At 47.5% G+C, this 15,181-nt stretch overlaps 1 protein-coding gene and 1 long non-coding RNA gene across 4 annotated transcripts in view; one reads left to right on the forward strand and one right to left on the reverse strand.

The window, feature by feature from the left end:
• IL1R2 (interleukin 1 receptor type 2) overlaps window positions 1–5,024 on the forward strand; it is a 33,111-nt gene extending 28,087 nt beyond the window's left edge. For all 3 annotated transcript variants that reach the window (XM_025869056.2, XM_073897896.1, XM_073897895.1), the window contains 3 exons: window positions 894–1,029; window positions 2,737–2,879; window positions 4,831–5,024. In XM_025869056.2, the coding sequence (XP_025724841.2) occupies window positions 894–1,029; window positions 2,737–2,879; window positions 4,831–4,970 (419 nt within the window). In that variant the 3' untranslated portion in view covers window positions 4,971–5,024. The remainder of the gene's footprint in view (window positions 1–893; window positions 1,030–2,736; window positions 2,880–4,830) is intronic.
• A 5,820-nt stretch (window positions 5,025–10,844) lies between these two features.
• Window positions 10,845–12,405, reverse strand: LOC141373629 (uncharacterized). The gene is made up of 3 exons (XR_012379879.1): window positions 12,229–12,405; window positions 11,925–12,106; window positions 10,845–11,132 (listed from the first exon to the last, which is right to left on the reverse strand). It is a non-coding gene; the product is annotated as an uncharacterized lncRNA (long non-coding RNA).
• Between the last annotated feature and the right edge of the window lie 2,776 nt (window positions 12,406–15,181).

A 15,181-nucleotide genomic window follows, 5' to 3' on the forward strand; every position in this document is an offset into this window, starting at 1 on the left:
CCACCTGGAAACCTGAGGAAGTGAGGACAAGGGTGGGTGCTGCCTGGGATTCCGGTACCCTGGCTCCCCGGCGTTCCCCAGCCGAGTAGAGCTGTTTCCCACCCCATTGCCTTGAAGGCATTCATGTGCATGGCAGAATCACATGAGGCCAGATTTAATGGGTTGCTTTTGGCCAAGAAATCTTAAGGTTGTAAGAGGCGGTGAGGGAGGGAGACGAGCCTGAAGGGGGGCCGTACATTAAAAGACCCACCACATGGAGGCATATCGCCCATGAGGAAGAAACAAATGGGAAGGATTTGTTCATTTTTTTTTCTTTCCTCCCCTTTGGTGATTTAAAAAAAATATATAACTTCTAGTGACTGAGGGGGAGGACCCAGTACCATCACACCAAACAATTGCAGAAGATACCATGCATATAAAATTCAGTGGCTTTTTTTAAAGAGTTAATCCCAAAAGAGCATGATGTGCGACTGGGGGGTTCCTGGGGGAAACACGAGGGCTGAGACCAGCGATGGGCAAAGAGAAAGAATCCAAATGTTCATGTGACTTTTTGAGGTACTTAGAATAAAGTGTGGGAGAAGGCATCCATGAGTTCAGAAGGCCCTGTAGGAGCTGAGGGGCCTTGGGGAAGCCATGTGCCCTCAGGGTTTTCATCTCTCACGAAGACCAGTTGAGGGAACTGGAGACGGTTGATAAATACTGGTGTTCTATGTGAATGGAATCATTTGAGGGAACTGAATTTCCTTCTGAGGTAAGAATTGGCTGGCGAGGGGTGTTTGAGAAGGTGGGGAAGGGTCCACCACTTGGATTTGCTGGTGGACACAGGGGCTGGCGTGACCCCTTTTCCCTGGCTGGGTTCTGACGTTTGATGTGCGGTGTCTTGCCCTGCACAGGATCAAGATTGACAATCCCGTGTAAGGTGTTTCTGGGAGCCGGGACACAGTCGACCACCATGCTCTGGTGGATGGCCAACAACACCAGAATAGAGAATGCCTACCAGGGAGGCCGTGTGACCGAGGGGCAGCGCCAGTAAGTGGGTGAAGATGGTGAAGATCTTTGTCAGCTGAGAAGCATCTTATGGGACTTCCGAGGGCTTTGCTCTTCCTTTTAGAGACAATGTCATACCAGACCTATTCGTATGACACACACACTCCATTAAAAATAATTTTTTTAATTGTAAACTGTTGGATTTTTAGAATTTTATTTTATTTTTTTTTAAAGATTTATTTATTCATTTTAGAGAGAGAGAGAAAGAGAGCACGAGCCAGGAGAGGGGTGGAGGAAGAGGGAGAGAGAATCTCCAGCAGACTCTATGCTGAGCACAGAGCCCAACGCAGGGCTCCATCCCACGACCCTGAGATCATAACCCGAGCTGAAATCAAGAGTCAGACACTTAACTGACTGAGCCACCCAGATGCCGCAGATTTTTAGGATTTTTAAAATTGAGTTTTGCTAAGTCTTATCAGTTGTTCTTGAGAATCAAACTTCCTGTAGGAGCTGGGCTACAGTCAACTACTTGGCATTGATGTTGCATTTTCTAGCTGTTTCCTTAAACATTTGTTTCTTGACTTTTGAAGTTTAAAAAAAAAATACTTTGGAGTTCATACATTTCCATGCTGCACCCTGCACCTGGGTGTCAAACATTTTCGCACACCCTTCAAAAGAGTCTGAAAGCCACAGTATCTGAGGGTGGCCACAGGCGCTAAGGAAGGTTAATGTTAAAGGAAGAATTCTGTTCTCATAAGCATTCATCTCTGGAAAATGTTTTCTCACCCCAAAAGTAGAACAGTCAGACCTTGTAAATGTGAGCCATTTGTATTTGAGGAAAGGAGACCGACCATTCGATGTTCCAAATTATCAAGGATTTTTAAAATTCAAGTTCCAGTACAATGAATTAGCCTCAACTTCTGCTTGCCAGTTTTTGTCTTTTTTCAAAGACCTATCAAAAAAGTCTTTCTGGATGTACTGTAGTGGATCAAAATTATATGTGGTTAGCACAACTGCTTGCTTGCAAAGTCCTTGTTGGGAAAAGCTTGGCATCACTCACATGCCCCATGTCAGCTTACTCATACTATCTGCACGCTTAAAGGAGACTAACTTCCCAAGGATTAAAAAAAAAAAAAAAGTTCTAGCAGATCCGCATCAGTGATATTTGTATTCATGCTTCTAGGTAGCAGGGAAACATCTTCAGAGTATGATCATATTATAAATGGTGGCAATGCTGGCTAGAACATTCCCTGGCCTGGCCTGTCTGCCGCCCTCGGCCCTGAGCTTGAGTTGCCAGAATGACAGCCGGCTATGGAGATGAGAGGCGGAAACACGGTGGAGGCCAGGGTTCCTGGAAAATCCCTCCTCCTCAGTATGCAAATGATTTATTGGCCTTACAGTCAAGTATCTCCAAGGCAGACATTTCTATTCCTACTACTGACTCTTTGTTCATCAATGGCTTTACAAAATGAATTTTTCCATTATCCAAACGAAACTGGCTCCTGTTAAGTTCTCCTTGTGACAAGCATCCTGTTACAGGGACCAACATCTTCAGTGTCACTGCCACCTTCAGCCTAGAAATTCTCCCAGATAGGGAACCGATATCCTGGCAAGTGCTCCTGACTTTATGAATCCTGAGACCAATTTAAGCACAGCTGATCCTTCTCATTGAGAACGTTTGGGCGTCTCCGTCATAAAGATGGGCTTGCATTTGATACATCAGGTTTAAGTGAATGTTTTCTCACTCAGGGAATACTCAGAGAACAATGAGAACTACATTGAAGTGCCACTGGTTTTTGATCCAGTCATAAGAGAGGATTTGAACACGGATTTTAAATGCCTTGTCCGTAACACACTGAGTTTTCAGACGCTCCGTACCACGGTCAAAGAAGGTATGTATTTGGGGAACATTCCAGGGGAAAGCAGCATGGCCAGTGTTCTGTGGATGCCGGGCAAAGCTACTAGTTCTCCAGATGATTGCTTAGGGAGTCCTCCGTTTCCTGTTAGTGGAGCACCCACAGCAGAGCTCTCATTTTTTATGATTTGTTTTTTTGGCGGGTGGGAGCTGGCTTTGGGAGATTATGTTCAAGGAAAAATTTAAGTAGCAAGCTGACTTTTGGAAAAAAAGATAAGATGGTTCTGCGATAAACTTAAAAAAATCCTGTGTCCTCGCGTGGTTCTGCCCCCGGATCCACAGGACTAGCTGTTTTCTCCTGACACCTCGAGGAGGGTGGGGCGGTCTTTAGCCCGAAATTGAGGAACTTCCTTCTCCGAGAGCTGGGCACTGGCAGATCTGCAGGGCTCAGGGCAGCTTTAGGGTTGAAGTCATCAGTACCCAGGAAATAAAGCACAAGACTGTAGTCAAATCAACCCAGTGCCCATTTAAGAAGAAAAGAGAAATCCATGCTATCATTTGGACCAAACTGATTTCTTCCCAGCGTTTAAGCGCGGAGCGGGGGAGTGAAAGACAGGTAACGCAGAGATCGTTGACAGCCAGAGGGGACAAGGCAGAAGCCAAAGTGATCTCCAGCTGCAGTCTTCTTATGCCTTCTGGGCAGTCTGTAGCAATCCAACAAATTGCTCCACATTCTCTGTGTTTGCTGGGAAGGCAGCTGCAGACGTACTTGTAATTGAAAAGCTGAGGATTTGGTTAAGCCCCGGGGCAGAGCATGACACATACAACTTTTCTCCAGTTGTGGTCTGAGCACCGCCAGCATTGCCCACTTGGGCCACTAGTTGAAAACACAGAGCCCTGGGCTCACCCCAGATCTACCCAAATTCTTCTAAGGTAATTTGGCAGGCTCCTTTCCTATTCAAGTTTGAGAACCACTGTCCTAGGACATATATGCAAAGGCTGGTGTTTTAGGTCATTCCCATGAAAGAGTCAGTAGTTGTCCAGACTTGGAAAGGAAGGGTCCCACAGGAAGCAGAACCCTCTTCTGGGGTTCAGATTGTGACCCAAAGGAACCTGTGGTTTGTCTGGGCCCGGAGCTGGGAACCCTTAAACATTTCTATAACATGAGCTGTCTCCCGGCATGTCCTTTGCTGGGTTGGCCGTGACTCATGGCCGAGGGCACAGCTAAAAGCCTGTCCCCAGCATGGAGAGGTACGTCCAGATGGCTGCTCAGCAAATTAAAGCTTGACCCATTTCTAAGCCTTGTGGGATGTTAAGGTAGAAGAATCATCTGGAGAAATAGTCTGAGATTGAGTTGATTCCCGGAGGCCCAGATGATGATAAACAGTAGTTTTAAAATGTGGAACTTTGGCCTCATCATCAGTGAGTCCCCGAACACTCATGTTCTTGTGTCTGCTTGTTATGTCTTTATTCATACTCTCCACATTCTCGTGACACACAGATGCCAAGGAGTAGAATATAAAATAGCTGGGTCCAAGCAATAATCTTGACCCCTAAAGCTCCTTTATTCAAGTTGGTTTTCTTGTCCTGTGTCAGTCTCTGTCATCCTCCTGACATTCATGCTCTTCGGAAGAGGACACGCTGGACCTTGGCCACGTCCCAGTTGGCTGGTTGAGATTTGAACAGATAATGTCTTATTGCACGCTCTTCAACAGGTGGAGCAGAGACCCTTGCCACCTCGCCCCACTCTGTGCTCTTTCTCTCTGATGGATGTTCATTCTACCTGGCTTGTTCCCTAATACCGCAGATGTCCTTCTCAAATATCCTTGATCTGATGCGAGGGGCATGCTTTCTGAAAAGTCAGTGCATAATTATTGGAAAAAATGAACTCCAGTTCCTGTCTTCTCTATAAACACGCACTGCACTGTCCTGCTTGGCAGTGAGAGAATGTTCCTTCCACCCATAATGTGACTCTGTTCTTCCTACAGCTACCACATTCTCCTGGGGGACCATGCTGGCCCCCCTCTCCCTGGTCTGCTTGGTTTTGGTGGGAATATGGATGCACAGACGGTGTAAACACAGAACTGGAAAAGCACATGGTTTGATCACGTTAAAGACTGGCCATTAAGATTTTCAATCTTACTCAAGTGAAATAAAGACAATAAAACGATTAAGAGACAAACGATATCCTTTTTTATGGACCTGACTTGGCCTTTGTGAGGATTCTGCTCTTCCTCAGTTGGTTTAACGAGCTGCTGTGTTTATGGTAAAGGACTCAAGTATGAATGTGATGTTTATTCTGAAACCAAGTGACAGTAGCAAGCGTGCATGTGGGTGGGAGAGTAGCTCTTGGACCCTTGTGACCTATTTAGAAGAGTGAGGTGGAGTCGAAAACATCTAAAGAGTTTTATAGTTCATTCATTCATCATTTAACAAAAATGTATTAAAAAGCTATGTTGGCCCTGCTCCGTGGAAGGTGTTAATAGATAACAAAAAGAAGATGTCGGTTGCCTTTTGGGGAAGATGGAATTTCATTTTGAGACTAGAAATAGGGATTCCGAAATGCGAAAGAAGGAGCATCAGCAAAAATTGGTGAATTCTTTTCAAAGGGAAGTGCCAAAAAATAGCAATTAAAATAAAGTAGACTGTGAGAAAGATACATGTTAGGACATTTTAGTGACCTGAGAAATAGACTCAGCTTCATAACAAAGCTTCTGAAAATAAGGAGGACGGCAAGGTATTGGGATAACTGCATATACATTGGAAAAAAATAATCAGAACCTCTTTTATATCATATATCCATTCCCCTCTCCCCCCCCAGTCCCTTAAAGTTAACTTAATAAATTCAATTTAAAAAAACCAGATTGCAGAACAATTAGCATGACTCACTCCTTCACTTGAGTTCAAGTCTTTGTTCAAGTGAACTTCCCAGAGGCACTTCTGAATGGCACTTCTTTCCATCCCTTCTCTTTTTCTCCCTCTGCTTTGTGTTGTTATAGATCTTATCACCACCAGACCTTCCATTACATATGTACTTGTTTATTTTCAGTTTTCCCCATGGGAATGGCACGAGGACAGAGATGTTATTTTGGTCATGGCTGTATCCCTAATACCTGGAGTCATGCCTGCCGCATACTGAACGTTTAATACACGTTTGTGGAATAGATGAAAATAGGAGGGATTTTCTTGCATTCACTACCAATAAAAGAATCGCCAGAGCACAAGTGGACAGGCTTGATTATGTTACAGTTCCTGCATGACAAAAGAATAAAAGCAGAACATAAAGGAAATTATGTCAGGCGAGCTCAAGGAATTAATATTGACAGCATATGGAGTTACTCAGGACTTAAAGAAAGGCATCCTACCCCTCATGGATGGGGGAACGTGAATAGGGAATTTGTGGAAGGAACACACACAAGGGGACCATGGAAAAATGATCTGTTTCAGTAATAGAGATATAAATTAAAACAATATTGAGATACCCAGGCCCTCACATGCTATCCAGTTTTAAAAGGCAACATCAAGGTCATTTCCAGATGATAACTCCCACATCCTGTAATTCCATTTATAACTTGGTACTGGGAAGCAGAAAGGCAATTTGTATCAAGCCAGGGGGGTGCTGGGTGCAGCTTGCTCCTTGCAAGAGCCAAGGGTGGCATCTCTTCCCAGCTCTGTTCAGTGATGTCATGTTAGAAGCTTAAAATCCACCGTCGTGGGGGTATTGACACCATAGAAACTGGCAAATACCACAGGCCTCCTTCCCCAGCACACTACTACCTGGTCCTAGAGATGCCCGGGAATGCTGCTCCTGGGAATTCATCTTAGACTAATTCAACAACAAAAGATAAATAGATGTATGAAGTATTTCAGCAAAACCTATTACCAGATGATGAACAATTATGCATCAATTGTAAGCTGTAATTAACAAGAAGGCAAGACTGAAATAATTGTAACGTTAAGGAAAAACTGAATAGCGTTTATGCAATTTATATGGTTAAGACAATATTAAAATGCATTGGCAGCTAAAAAAAAAGGGGAAAAACTCAAGGGTTTTGAAGACAGACTTCTCGGGTTCAATTCACTCTCTACCACGTGGTGCCTCTGATCCTAGTCGAGGCCTTTAGCCAGGCTGTCAGTCTTCTGATCTGAAGATAGGACTAAGAACAGCAATTATCCTAGAGTGCTATATTTGGTTATCAAAAACATAGGAACAAAATAGTTGTACTGTTTAGGCCACAGGTGGACTGCAGCCTTCTGGCCAAATGCAACCTGCCCTTTGTTTCTGCAAATTAAGTTTTGTGAGCACACAGTTGTTTTGTTCATGGATCACCTAAGGCTCCTTTTGCTCTCTGACGGTGGCGGCGTCGTGCCAAAAAGTCTGAACTGTTTGCTGTCTGGCGCTGTACAGAGAAAGTGCGCTGACCACTGGTTTAGACCAAGGACATTTACAGGCAGTTTTCGAGCCTGACTTTTGTGTTTCCCTGCCGTTCTCTTCTCTTTCCTTCCTTGCCTGTAAGCACGGAAGGAAGGAGAAGGAAATGAGAAGGAGCAGGCAAAGGACTTTTGGCCTCGAATTCGGAACTTTGACCGTGAACGAAGTGGACACAAGGTTTGAGATGCAAGCAGAGGGCTGCTCTGGGTGCTTCTGCCTGTTCTGGATGCTCAGGCTGGGGCGCCATGCAGCTCTCGTTCTCTTCCTTCCTGGGTCCCCTGTTCCAGAGCTCCCCGGAGTTCCCCACCCTCAGGTTCTGGTAGGTCCAGCCGTGACCCAGAAAAGAAGCTGACTGCAGCCAGAAGAGAGCTGCCAACAAGTTTGGAGATCCCCACCTTGCCTGCACGGTCTATGCACTTTCTCCAACCACCGTGCACGAGGGAGGGGGGCGTCTTGCTCTTAGAAAGAACAGGAGACAACCAGGGAATTTTGGACACCAGATTTACTATAATAGCGAGGTGTAAGTATGATATTGGGATTGTGTTACATTTTGAAAGAAGAGTGGTTATATTTCTGACTTCCAGAAATAGTTATGGATGATAGTTGAGATTTGCGTCAGAATGGTCCAGTACTGGGGGGCGGGGGGAGTATGGATGAAATGCGATTGACTTCCCAGGTGTTGTTAACACCAGTGGTGGGTGCATGGCGGCTCCTTATACAATCCTGTCTCTTTTTGCGTATGTCTAGAAATTTCCATAATACAGACGAAAAAACCAACAGTATAGAAATAACCAAATACCCACTAGACAGGAGAATGAGTCCATAAACTGAGGTGTAATAGCACAGTGGAATTTTCTATAGTGGTGAAAATGAATAAAATATAGCTATACACAGCAAAACGGATGAACCTCAGAAATATATTATTAAGTAAAAAATAAGTCCCCGCGGGGTGCCTGGGTGGCTCAGTCTGTTGAGAGGCTGCCTTTGGCTTGGGTCATGATCACAGGGTCCTGAGATCGAGCCCCACATCGGGCTCCCTGCTCTGCGGGAGTCTGCTTCTCCCCCCTACTCTCCCTCTGTTCTCTCTGTCTCTCTCAAATAAATAAATAAATAAATAAGTCCCAGAAACATCTATTTATAGCACGATCGCTTTTTAGTGAAGTGAAAGTGAGAAACAACTAAAACTAAAATCTCTCTCTGCATCCATGCATACATACATATCTTTATATGTATTTATATTTAAGAACACGTATGTGATAAAAGTATATTTTAGCTATATTTGGAGATGTAGTTGCATCTGCAGTTACCAGGCCCTATATGATTTTAAAGGTTTACAATTGTCTGTGTTTTAAAAAAGCAAGAGGATAAGCAACCCAAGGTTCGGGAGGGTGAACACATCGGGTGATGGGTGGGGGACCCGGGCGGGGATGAGTTAGAAAGATGTCAGTTTCATCAAGTTCTAGATCTCCCACTGAGTCATGGATTATTACTGTTTATTATCAAACAGATTAAGAAACAGGTCACTCATGGACCAGTGAAGAGTATGTGTCTTGAACTAAGGCTTCTGCTTAATTCTGAGTCCAAACTAAACAAACAAAAGAAATGTGTTTTTCTTGATGTCTTCATCTATTTTATGCTCATTCCTCTGGTCAAACTTCCTGAAATGGAATTTTCTCACCTCCCCCTACAAAATCAGGGGGATAGGGCAGTAACCAGCATTGGACAGCCTCACACTTCCAGGCTCTACCTGTAGGGAAGCAAGCCCTATGTCGCCAAATACCACTTCCCCAAGAACTGACTGAGGATGGCAGTGGACACCAGGACCAGGCACCAACAATAATTTATGCACTAAAGTTAAATTTGATGTCTCCAGGATTTCCTGTGCTAGGGGGATGTGTAGGGGCTTTACGGAGCGGGTAGGATCGTATATCTACCGTAGGACCTTCCAGGGACAGGAGCACCCCCGGCACCTGCACGGGGCCTCACTACCGGGTAGATACTGCAGAAATGTCTGCTGGCTGAACAGAGAAATCGTGTGTTACTGGGGTTTTTCCAGCACTCGCCAGCCTGTGTGAACAAATGTGATCCCACCAGCACGACTCTTCCGAGTTTCCCAGCTCCTGCCCCGACTCCCAAATTCTCACTGGTTATTTCCACGACTCCTGCCAATAGCTCACTTGGACACTATAAATGGGCCTCGTGTTTCGTGGTTGTTTTCCTGTTCTTGTCCCCACCCGTGGGCATCTGCCAACCATGTCGTCTCTCGAGGGCTCCTCGTTGCTGTGTTTGGCCTCCCGCAGTGTCCCAGGGTGTCCAGAGGATGAGCAGGGCAGTTGCCACGCTGGGCGGCAGCCTCTGTCTGCGGCTGTACCAGAAACCTCCCTGAGCATTCGCAGAAGCTCCCCCTTCATGGCTCACGTGGCCGGCCAGACAACCACAGTGGTGCTGGGGGGCCTGCAGCCCGTCTCCCACAGGGCTCAGCCATGGAGGATGCCCTCCTCCTCCCTGGCGTGCCTGCAGAAACCACTTCCTCCTTCTTGTTTGGATGAAGCAAAGCAAAACAAAGTCTCCTGCCAACAAACTTCTAGAGGGGCTGCCCTGGTTCTTCAGAAACAGCCTATCTGCAGTTACCAGGCCCCCGAGGGAAGGCCCAGGAGTAAGCCACATGGGGCCAGGAGCAGCTCAGCCAGCTGCAAGGACCGAGGCAGGGAAAGCTTTAGATGAGGGAGAAAAAAAAGCAAGAATGAAGAGGAAACCAACAGGCAACCATTTACAATGCGCAAGATTTTATATGTTCTACCCGATTTAATCAAAAAAATCGGCAAGGCAAATCCTGTAACCCACGTTTCGGAGGTGAGGACACGGAGGCTCAGTTTCAAAATTACATCATTGCGTGGCTTAGATGGGCAGCCACGGAGGCTTTCCTAACATTGACTCCCAGGACTCAGCACAGCTGGAGAACAACGGACCCCATGCCATGCTGAGTCCTTTGTAAGCATACAGAAAGAGGGAGCAGAGCAAGTATTCGCTTTCCTGGGGGCAACCTGGCCATCGAGAAGAGCTGAGATCCAGGTGTCCTGTTCTTCTCCAAACTCACCGAAGCTACATCTGGAATCTGTGAGGGGACAAGAGTGACTCTAGTGGTCACTCGGGAAGTGACGCAGGGAAGGAAGCACCAGGCATGGGACCCAAGTGTCCCTCTTCCCTACAGCATTTCCCAGGTTTTGGTTCTCTTGTCCTGTGGGACTCCAACCAGCCTGTGTCCACACGGTGGGGCTGAGCAGCCCACCCACACAGTCCCGCGTGACCTTTTGGACGCTGCTTGTCCAGGAAATAGAAGTGAACTTTCTCCGATCTTTCTGGCCTGATGGTGGGCAATGTAGATTTAGCCGCCAGAAGGTTCAGAAATGATTAGGAACGTATGTGAATTAAATTTCCTGTCCCAAATTACTGTTTTAAAATGTAGGTTTTATTATTATTATTATTATCTTAATTGACTGATTTATTGTAGCGGGGAGGGGTAGAGGGAGAGGGAGGGAATCTCAGGCAGACTCTGCTCTGAGCATGGAGCCCGACGCAGGGCTCGATTCCACAACTCTGAGATCAGGACCTAAGCCAAAACTAAGAGTCAGATGCTTAAGCAACTGAGCCACCCAGGCGCTCCTAAAATATCGGTTTTATTATTATTCAGGTATGGTGAGGCCAACAGATTTGGAAATGATTGTCATTGAAGAGATGGTTTGTTGCAGATCCCAGAAGAAGGGGACACCCCATGCCACGCAGAGCCACGTGGGGAAGCACCAGGCTGGATCAGGAGGCAGAGCGGGTGAGGGCAAAGCATGGCCTTCATTGCTGTTTCTGTGGAAGATGGACAAGACAGGGGGAGCAGACTTCGGATTGGCTAGTTTGACTAACTTCATTGAATAATTTTTCGCTGGTGCCTGGCTTAGGGCAGGTGGGTGGTGGCCCCGAGTGTGAGAGAGACTGATAAAAGGAGGGGCTTGGGGTGCGGATCTGTATTGGTTGGTTTGCATTTGAAAAGTGCGCTCCAGGAATTGGCTAGCCTGGGGAGGGCCAGCAAAGCCTGGGTGTCAGAAACTCGTGGTTAGCACACTTATTTCCAGCTTCACGTGACGGCTCACCGGCAGTTCTGCGAGGAAATAAATGGCCAAAAGTAAAGAGCCAACCAAGTAGATATGCTCCCGATTTTATTTTATTTTTTGTAAGAATATCGAATATCCTGGGGCGCCTGGGTGGCTCAGTTGGTTAAGCGACTGCCTTCGGCTCAGGTCATGATCCTGGAGTCCCAGGATCGAGTCCCACATCGGGCTCCCTGCTCAGCAGGGAGTCTGCTTCTCCCTCTGACCCTCTTCCCTCTCGTGCTCTCTATCTCTCATTCTCTCTCTCTCAAATAAATAAAATCTTTAAAAAAAAAAAAAAAGAATATCGAATATCCTTTATTAAGCACAGCCAAGCCAGAAAAGCAGTCATGTTAAACCAGGCAAGCATTAGCAGTAAAAGGTCGTAAAACAATTTTCCGTAGCCCGATTTTGACTTTCAATTCTTTTTTCACTATCAAGTTCCTAAGGAGACATCAAAAGTTCAAAGATTAAATTTGTGCTTGTAAAGTTGAGGGTAAAGAAACCAAACCTCAAAAACGTTGAGATTGCGGTCTGAGTTTTGTCCTCCCTGATCCTGCCCCGCTGGGTCTCCGCAGGAAGCTTCCTCTGTCCAGGGAGAGGGGCTTGCCAGCCTGGGCGGTCTGGTCTGTCTTCTGCAGGAAGGGTGTGGCTCCTGGGCCTTGCACATCGCACTGGCCTCTCACGTGTCCCCTTTAAAAAGTCCCAGGTGTTAATACAATATTAGCACAGCCCTGACTCCACTCACACTGAATTTTAGGATGAGCTGTCCCCTGGCCTCTGGAGCAGATTTCGCAGGCCACTGTTGCTCCCACCTGGAACCGGGTGTCCGGGTGACCACAGCAGCCCCAGGGGTGCTGGGGAGAAAGGCAGACAAGTGCTGGGGCAGGCCGCTGGTTCTCGGAGTGTGGACCCCAGCCCGGCAGCATCGGTATCCCAGGGAACCCCCTGGAAATGACAGAGGAGAGGCTTGGGGGCGGTGCCCTGGGGTGATGGTGAGGCATGCTGTGGTTTATCTAGGATCTTTGACCCAAGAATGTTGACTCTGTTGAGCCAACTACCCCCACAGGCCTTAGTCACAGCACCACAGTGACCTTATCTGGAAAATTCCACCTCTGCATCTTCTCTCAGCAACTGAATCCCTGATATTTTCTTGAGTAATGAATGTATATGTCTCCAGGGGGAGCCCCTCTCCCAGTCGCCACCTCTTTCTTGGTGCCTTTCTTCCCCACCCGGTTCCCCACTCAGAACTTCTTATGGAGTCTTTCCTGGCGAGTCCTGGGTTTCAAGCCCGGCCTAGTGACAGAGCTTTCCTGGTGTGTTGTCAGCAGGCACGTGCAGGCCTGGGCCAGAGCACCAGTGACCATGACCTCCTGCTGTGGAACTTTCTAGGCCTCTGCACCTTTCCCAAGGGCGGGCGTCTCTCCCAGCCCCGCTTCAGCTGCAGAATCACCCTCAGCAGATTGCAGACCCTGCCTGTGCTCCTGGCGGCGGGGGGGTCCCCTGAGGATGATCCTCCCACCACGTGCAACTCAGTTCTTGGTTTTCCCTCAGCTTTTGAATGATCAAGACCTTTTGTAGCATTTCTGCCACATAAATAAGTTTCTGAGGTGGAGGGATAGGCTCCGAGCGTGTGTGCCGCAGCTAAGTGGGAGGATCCCAGCCTTGGCCGCATACTGGGATCATGTGGAGGGACTGAAGCAAAGTGGCAGACGTCGGGCCCTACCTCCACGGATTCTGCTGGAAGTGGTCGGGGTGCTGGCAGTCCCCATGTCCTGCAGCTGGTTCCTGGGGTGGCCTCTTTCATCTTCTAGTGCCTGTGGGTCTAGTCAAAGCCTCTAACTTCCTCTGCCTTCCAGACCAGGATTCATCCATTCATGCATTCATCCTGGCACATTTTTCTAGATTTTTCTCTCATTTGGCTCTTCTATGTGAGAGCTATGAAATCCGTAAGTTTGGGTTTGCCAGAGCCCCCTGCTCACCTTTTCTCTCAAGCTGGATAATCCCACTATATGCTATCGGTTCAACATCTACCCCAGGCCAGATGCAACACCATTGTCCTAATGGTCCCTTTACTCTGCCTCATCTGTGCTGTGCCTTCCTTTATTACTGTCCTAATAAACTCCCCGAAATAGAGTTTCCGCCACGTTCCTTCAACAAACAATTCTTGCAACCCCATCTAGCAAGAATCATGTCACATGGAAACTTGCTTAGCAATTCTCTGACCATTTTAAGATTCTTAGGTTATGAACAAGGCACATGAATGTAAAATGTGTCCCTCCACAGTACCGTCCTTGGCCCCAGCGGAGATGGAAGCTGGGCCGTGTGATCTGGCTCTGCCAACTCAGGACCAGGCCTGACAGTGTGGGGCTAGACATCTTGGTGGTGCCCATGCGCAGCGTAGGAACTCAGCGGCCTTGCAGTTTAGATGCAGCACCATGCCTACTGAAAAGGCTTACTCCAGTTTCATTCAGCTTTGCCTGGAATCATACCACACCTGCCTGTAGTTAATGTAGTTCAAGGTCAGGCTGTACGCCTCTGTCTCCAAAGGCCTCTGGCTTGGCTTTGGTCACTACAGGGCCTGCCTCCCTGCTCAGCCCCCGTCTTCCTTCAAACAGCCTCAATATGAAACCATAGGCTACCAAGCAAGCAAGCAAACCAATCACCCGTGAGCTGCAATGGTTGCCAAGGAAAGGTTCCATGCGGCAAAGCATAACATGGATTGGAAGTGGCCCACCACCCTCCGCAGAAGAACCTCTGCACCCACGTGGTCTTATGTAGGCCGCCATAAGCCTCCAAGGGAAGAGCCAGTCATCAGATGTTGCCATCGGATGTTTCCACCATGGTGTGTGTTTTACCCACAAATCCCACTCTCTATCACTTCTGCTTTCCCCAGCTGCGTTCTGAACCAATTCAGAGGAAGGCCGGAAGAGTAGGCAGAAGAGGGAACCGAACACTACCCATATCACGACAAAGCCAGCGCTGAGGGGCACATCGCAGATATGTGGCAAAGGAGCTTCCTGATTCTGAATGCTTGAGCTAGAGGCTCCAGCACTCAGTCCCCGGAGAATTTAGGACACGGAGGAGTCTGGCAGGAGTGGTGGATAGCCTGGCCCATAAAGGTGGAACAGAAGCATGTGACAGAGCAAGGCACACTTGGCTCCTCTCTGAAACTCATGGGAGGGTCCCTCGCCCCTCCTTCCTCAGGGTGGCATGGAGGGGACCAGGGTCCAAGAGGGTCCTGATGAAGGAAGGATCAGGAGTGGGAACCCAGTATTGCCTCCTAAAAATAAACAATTCTTGGTTATTTCTGGCAACTGGACCACAACTTTTGTTGTTATTCCTGTCTGACTCTTCATTATCAAGAATTTCTTTCCTGGAAGAAAGAACAGGCAGAGTCGCTGGGCTGTGGCCAAAAGTTCAAGTACCCCTGGGCTCTCTTCTCGGAGGCCAGACCCAGAGAGCAGGACGGAGCCTTTGTAAGGCTGTTGTCCAAGCCTTTGTTTCCTGTGTGATGTGGCCTCACCCTTGTAAGAAAAAAAAATGTCCAGCAATTGTTCAAGAGACATTCAGAAGCGAGGACAGTCCTTCCGGCCTGGTACTCAGTAGGTGATCAATCAATCGATCATGCTTGTTGCATGGATGGATGGTTGGATGGATAGACAGATGAATGGCTTCTGCACTGAAAGGACAGGGCCAGAGGAAGAGCTTGCGCATTTACCATTGGCTTTCCTGCAACTGGCTTTGCCCATGCATTTTCTTCCTCTC

Source organism: Callorhinus ursinus, unplaced genomic scaffold, assembly GCF_003265705.2.
Source record: "Callorhinus ursinus isolate GAN/ISIS: 27379988/994484 unplaced genomic scaffold, GSC_fseal_2.0 scaffold10, whole genome shotgun sequence".
Classification (NCBI taxonomy): Eukaryota; Metazoa; Chordata; class Mammalia; order Carnivora; family Otariidae; genus Callorhinus; species Callorhinus ursinus.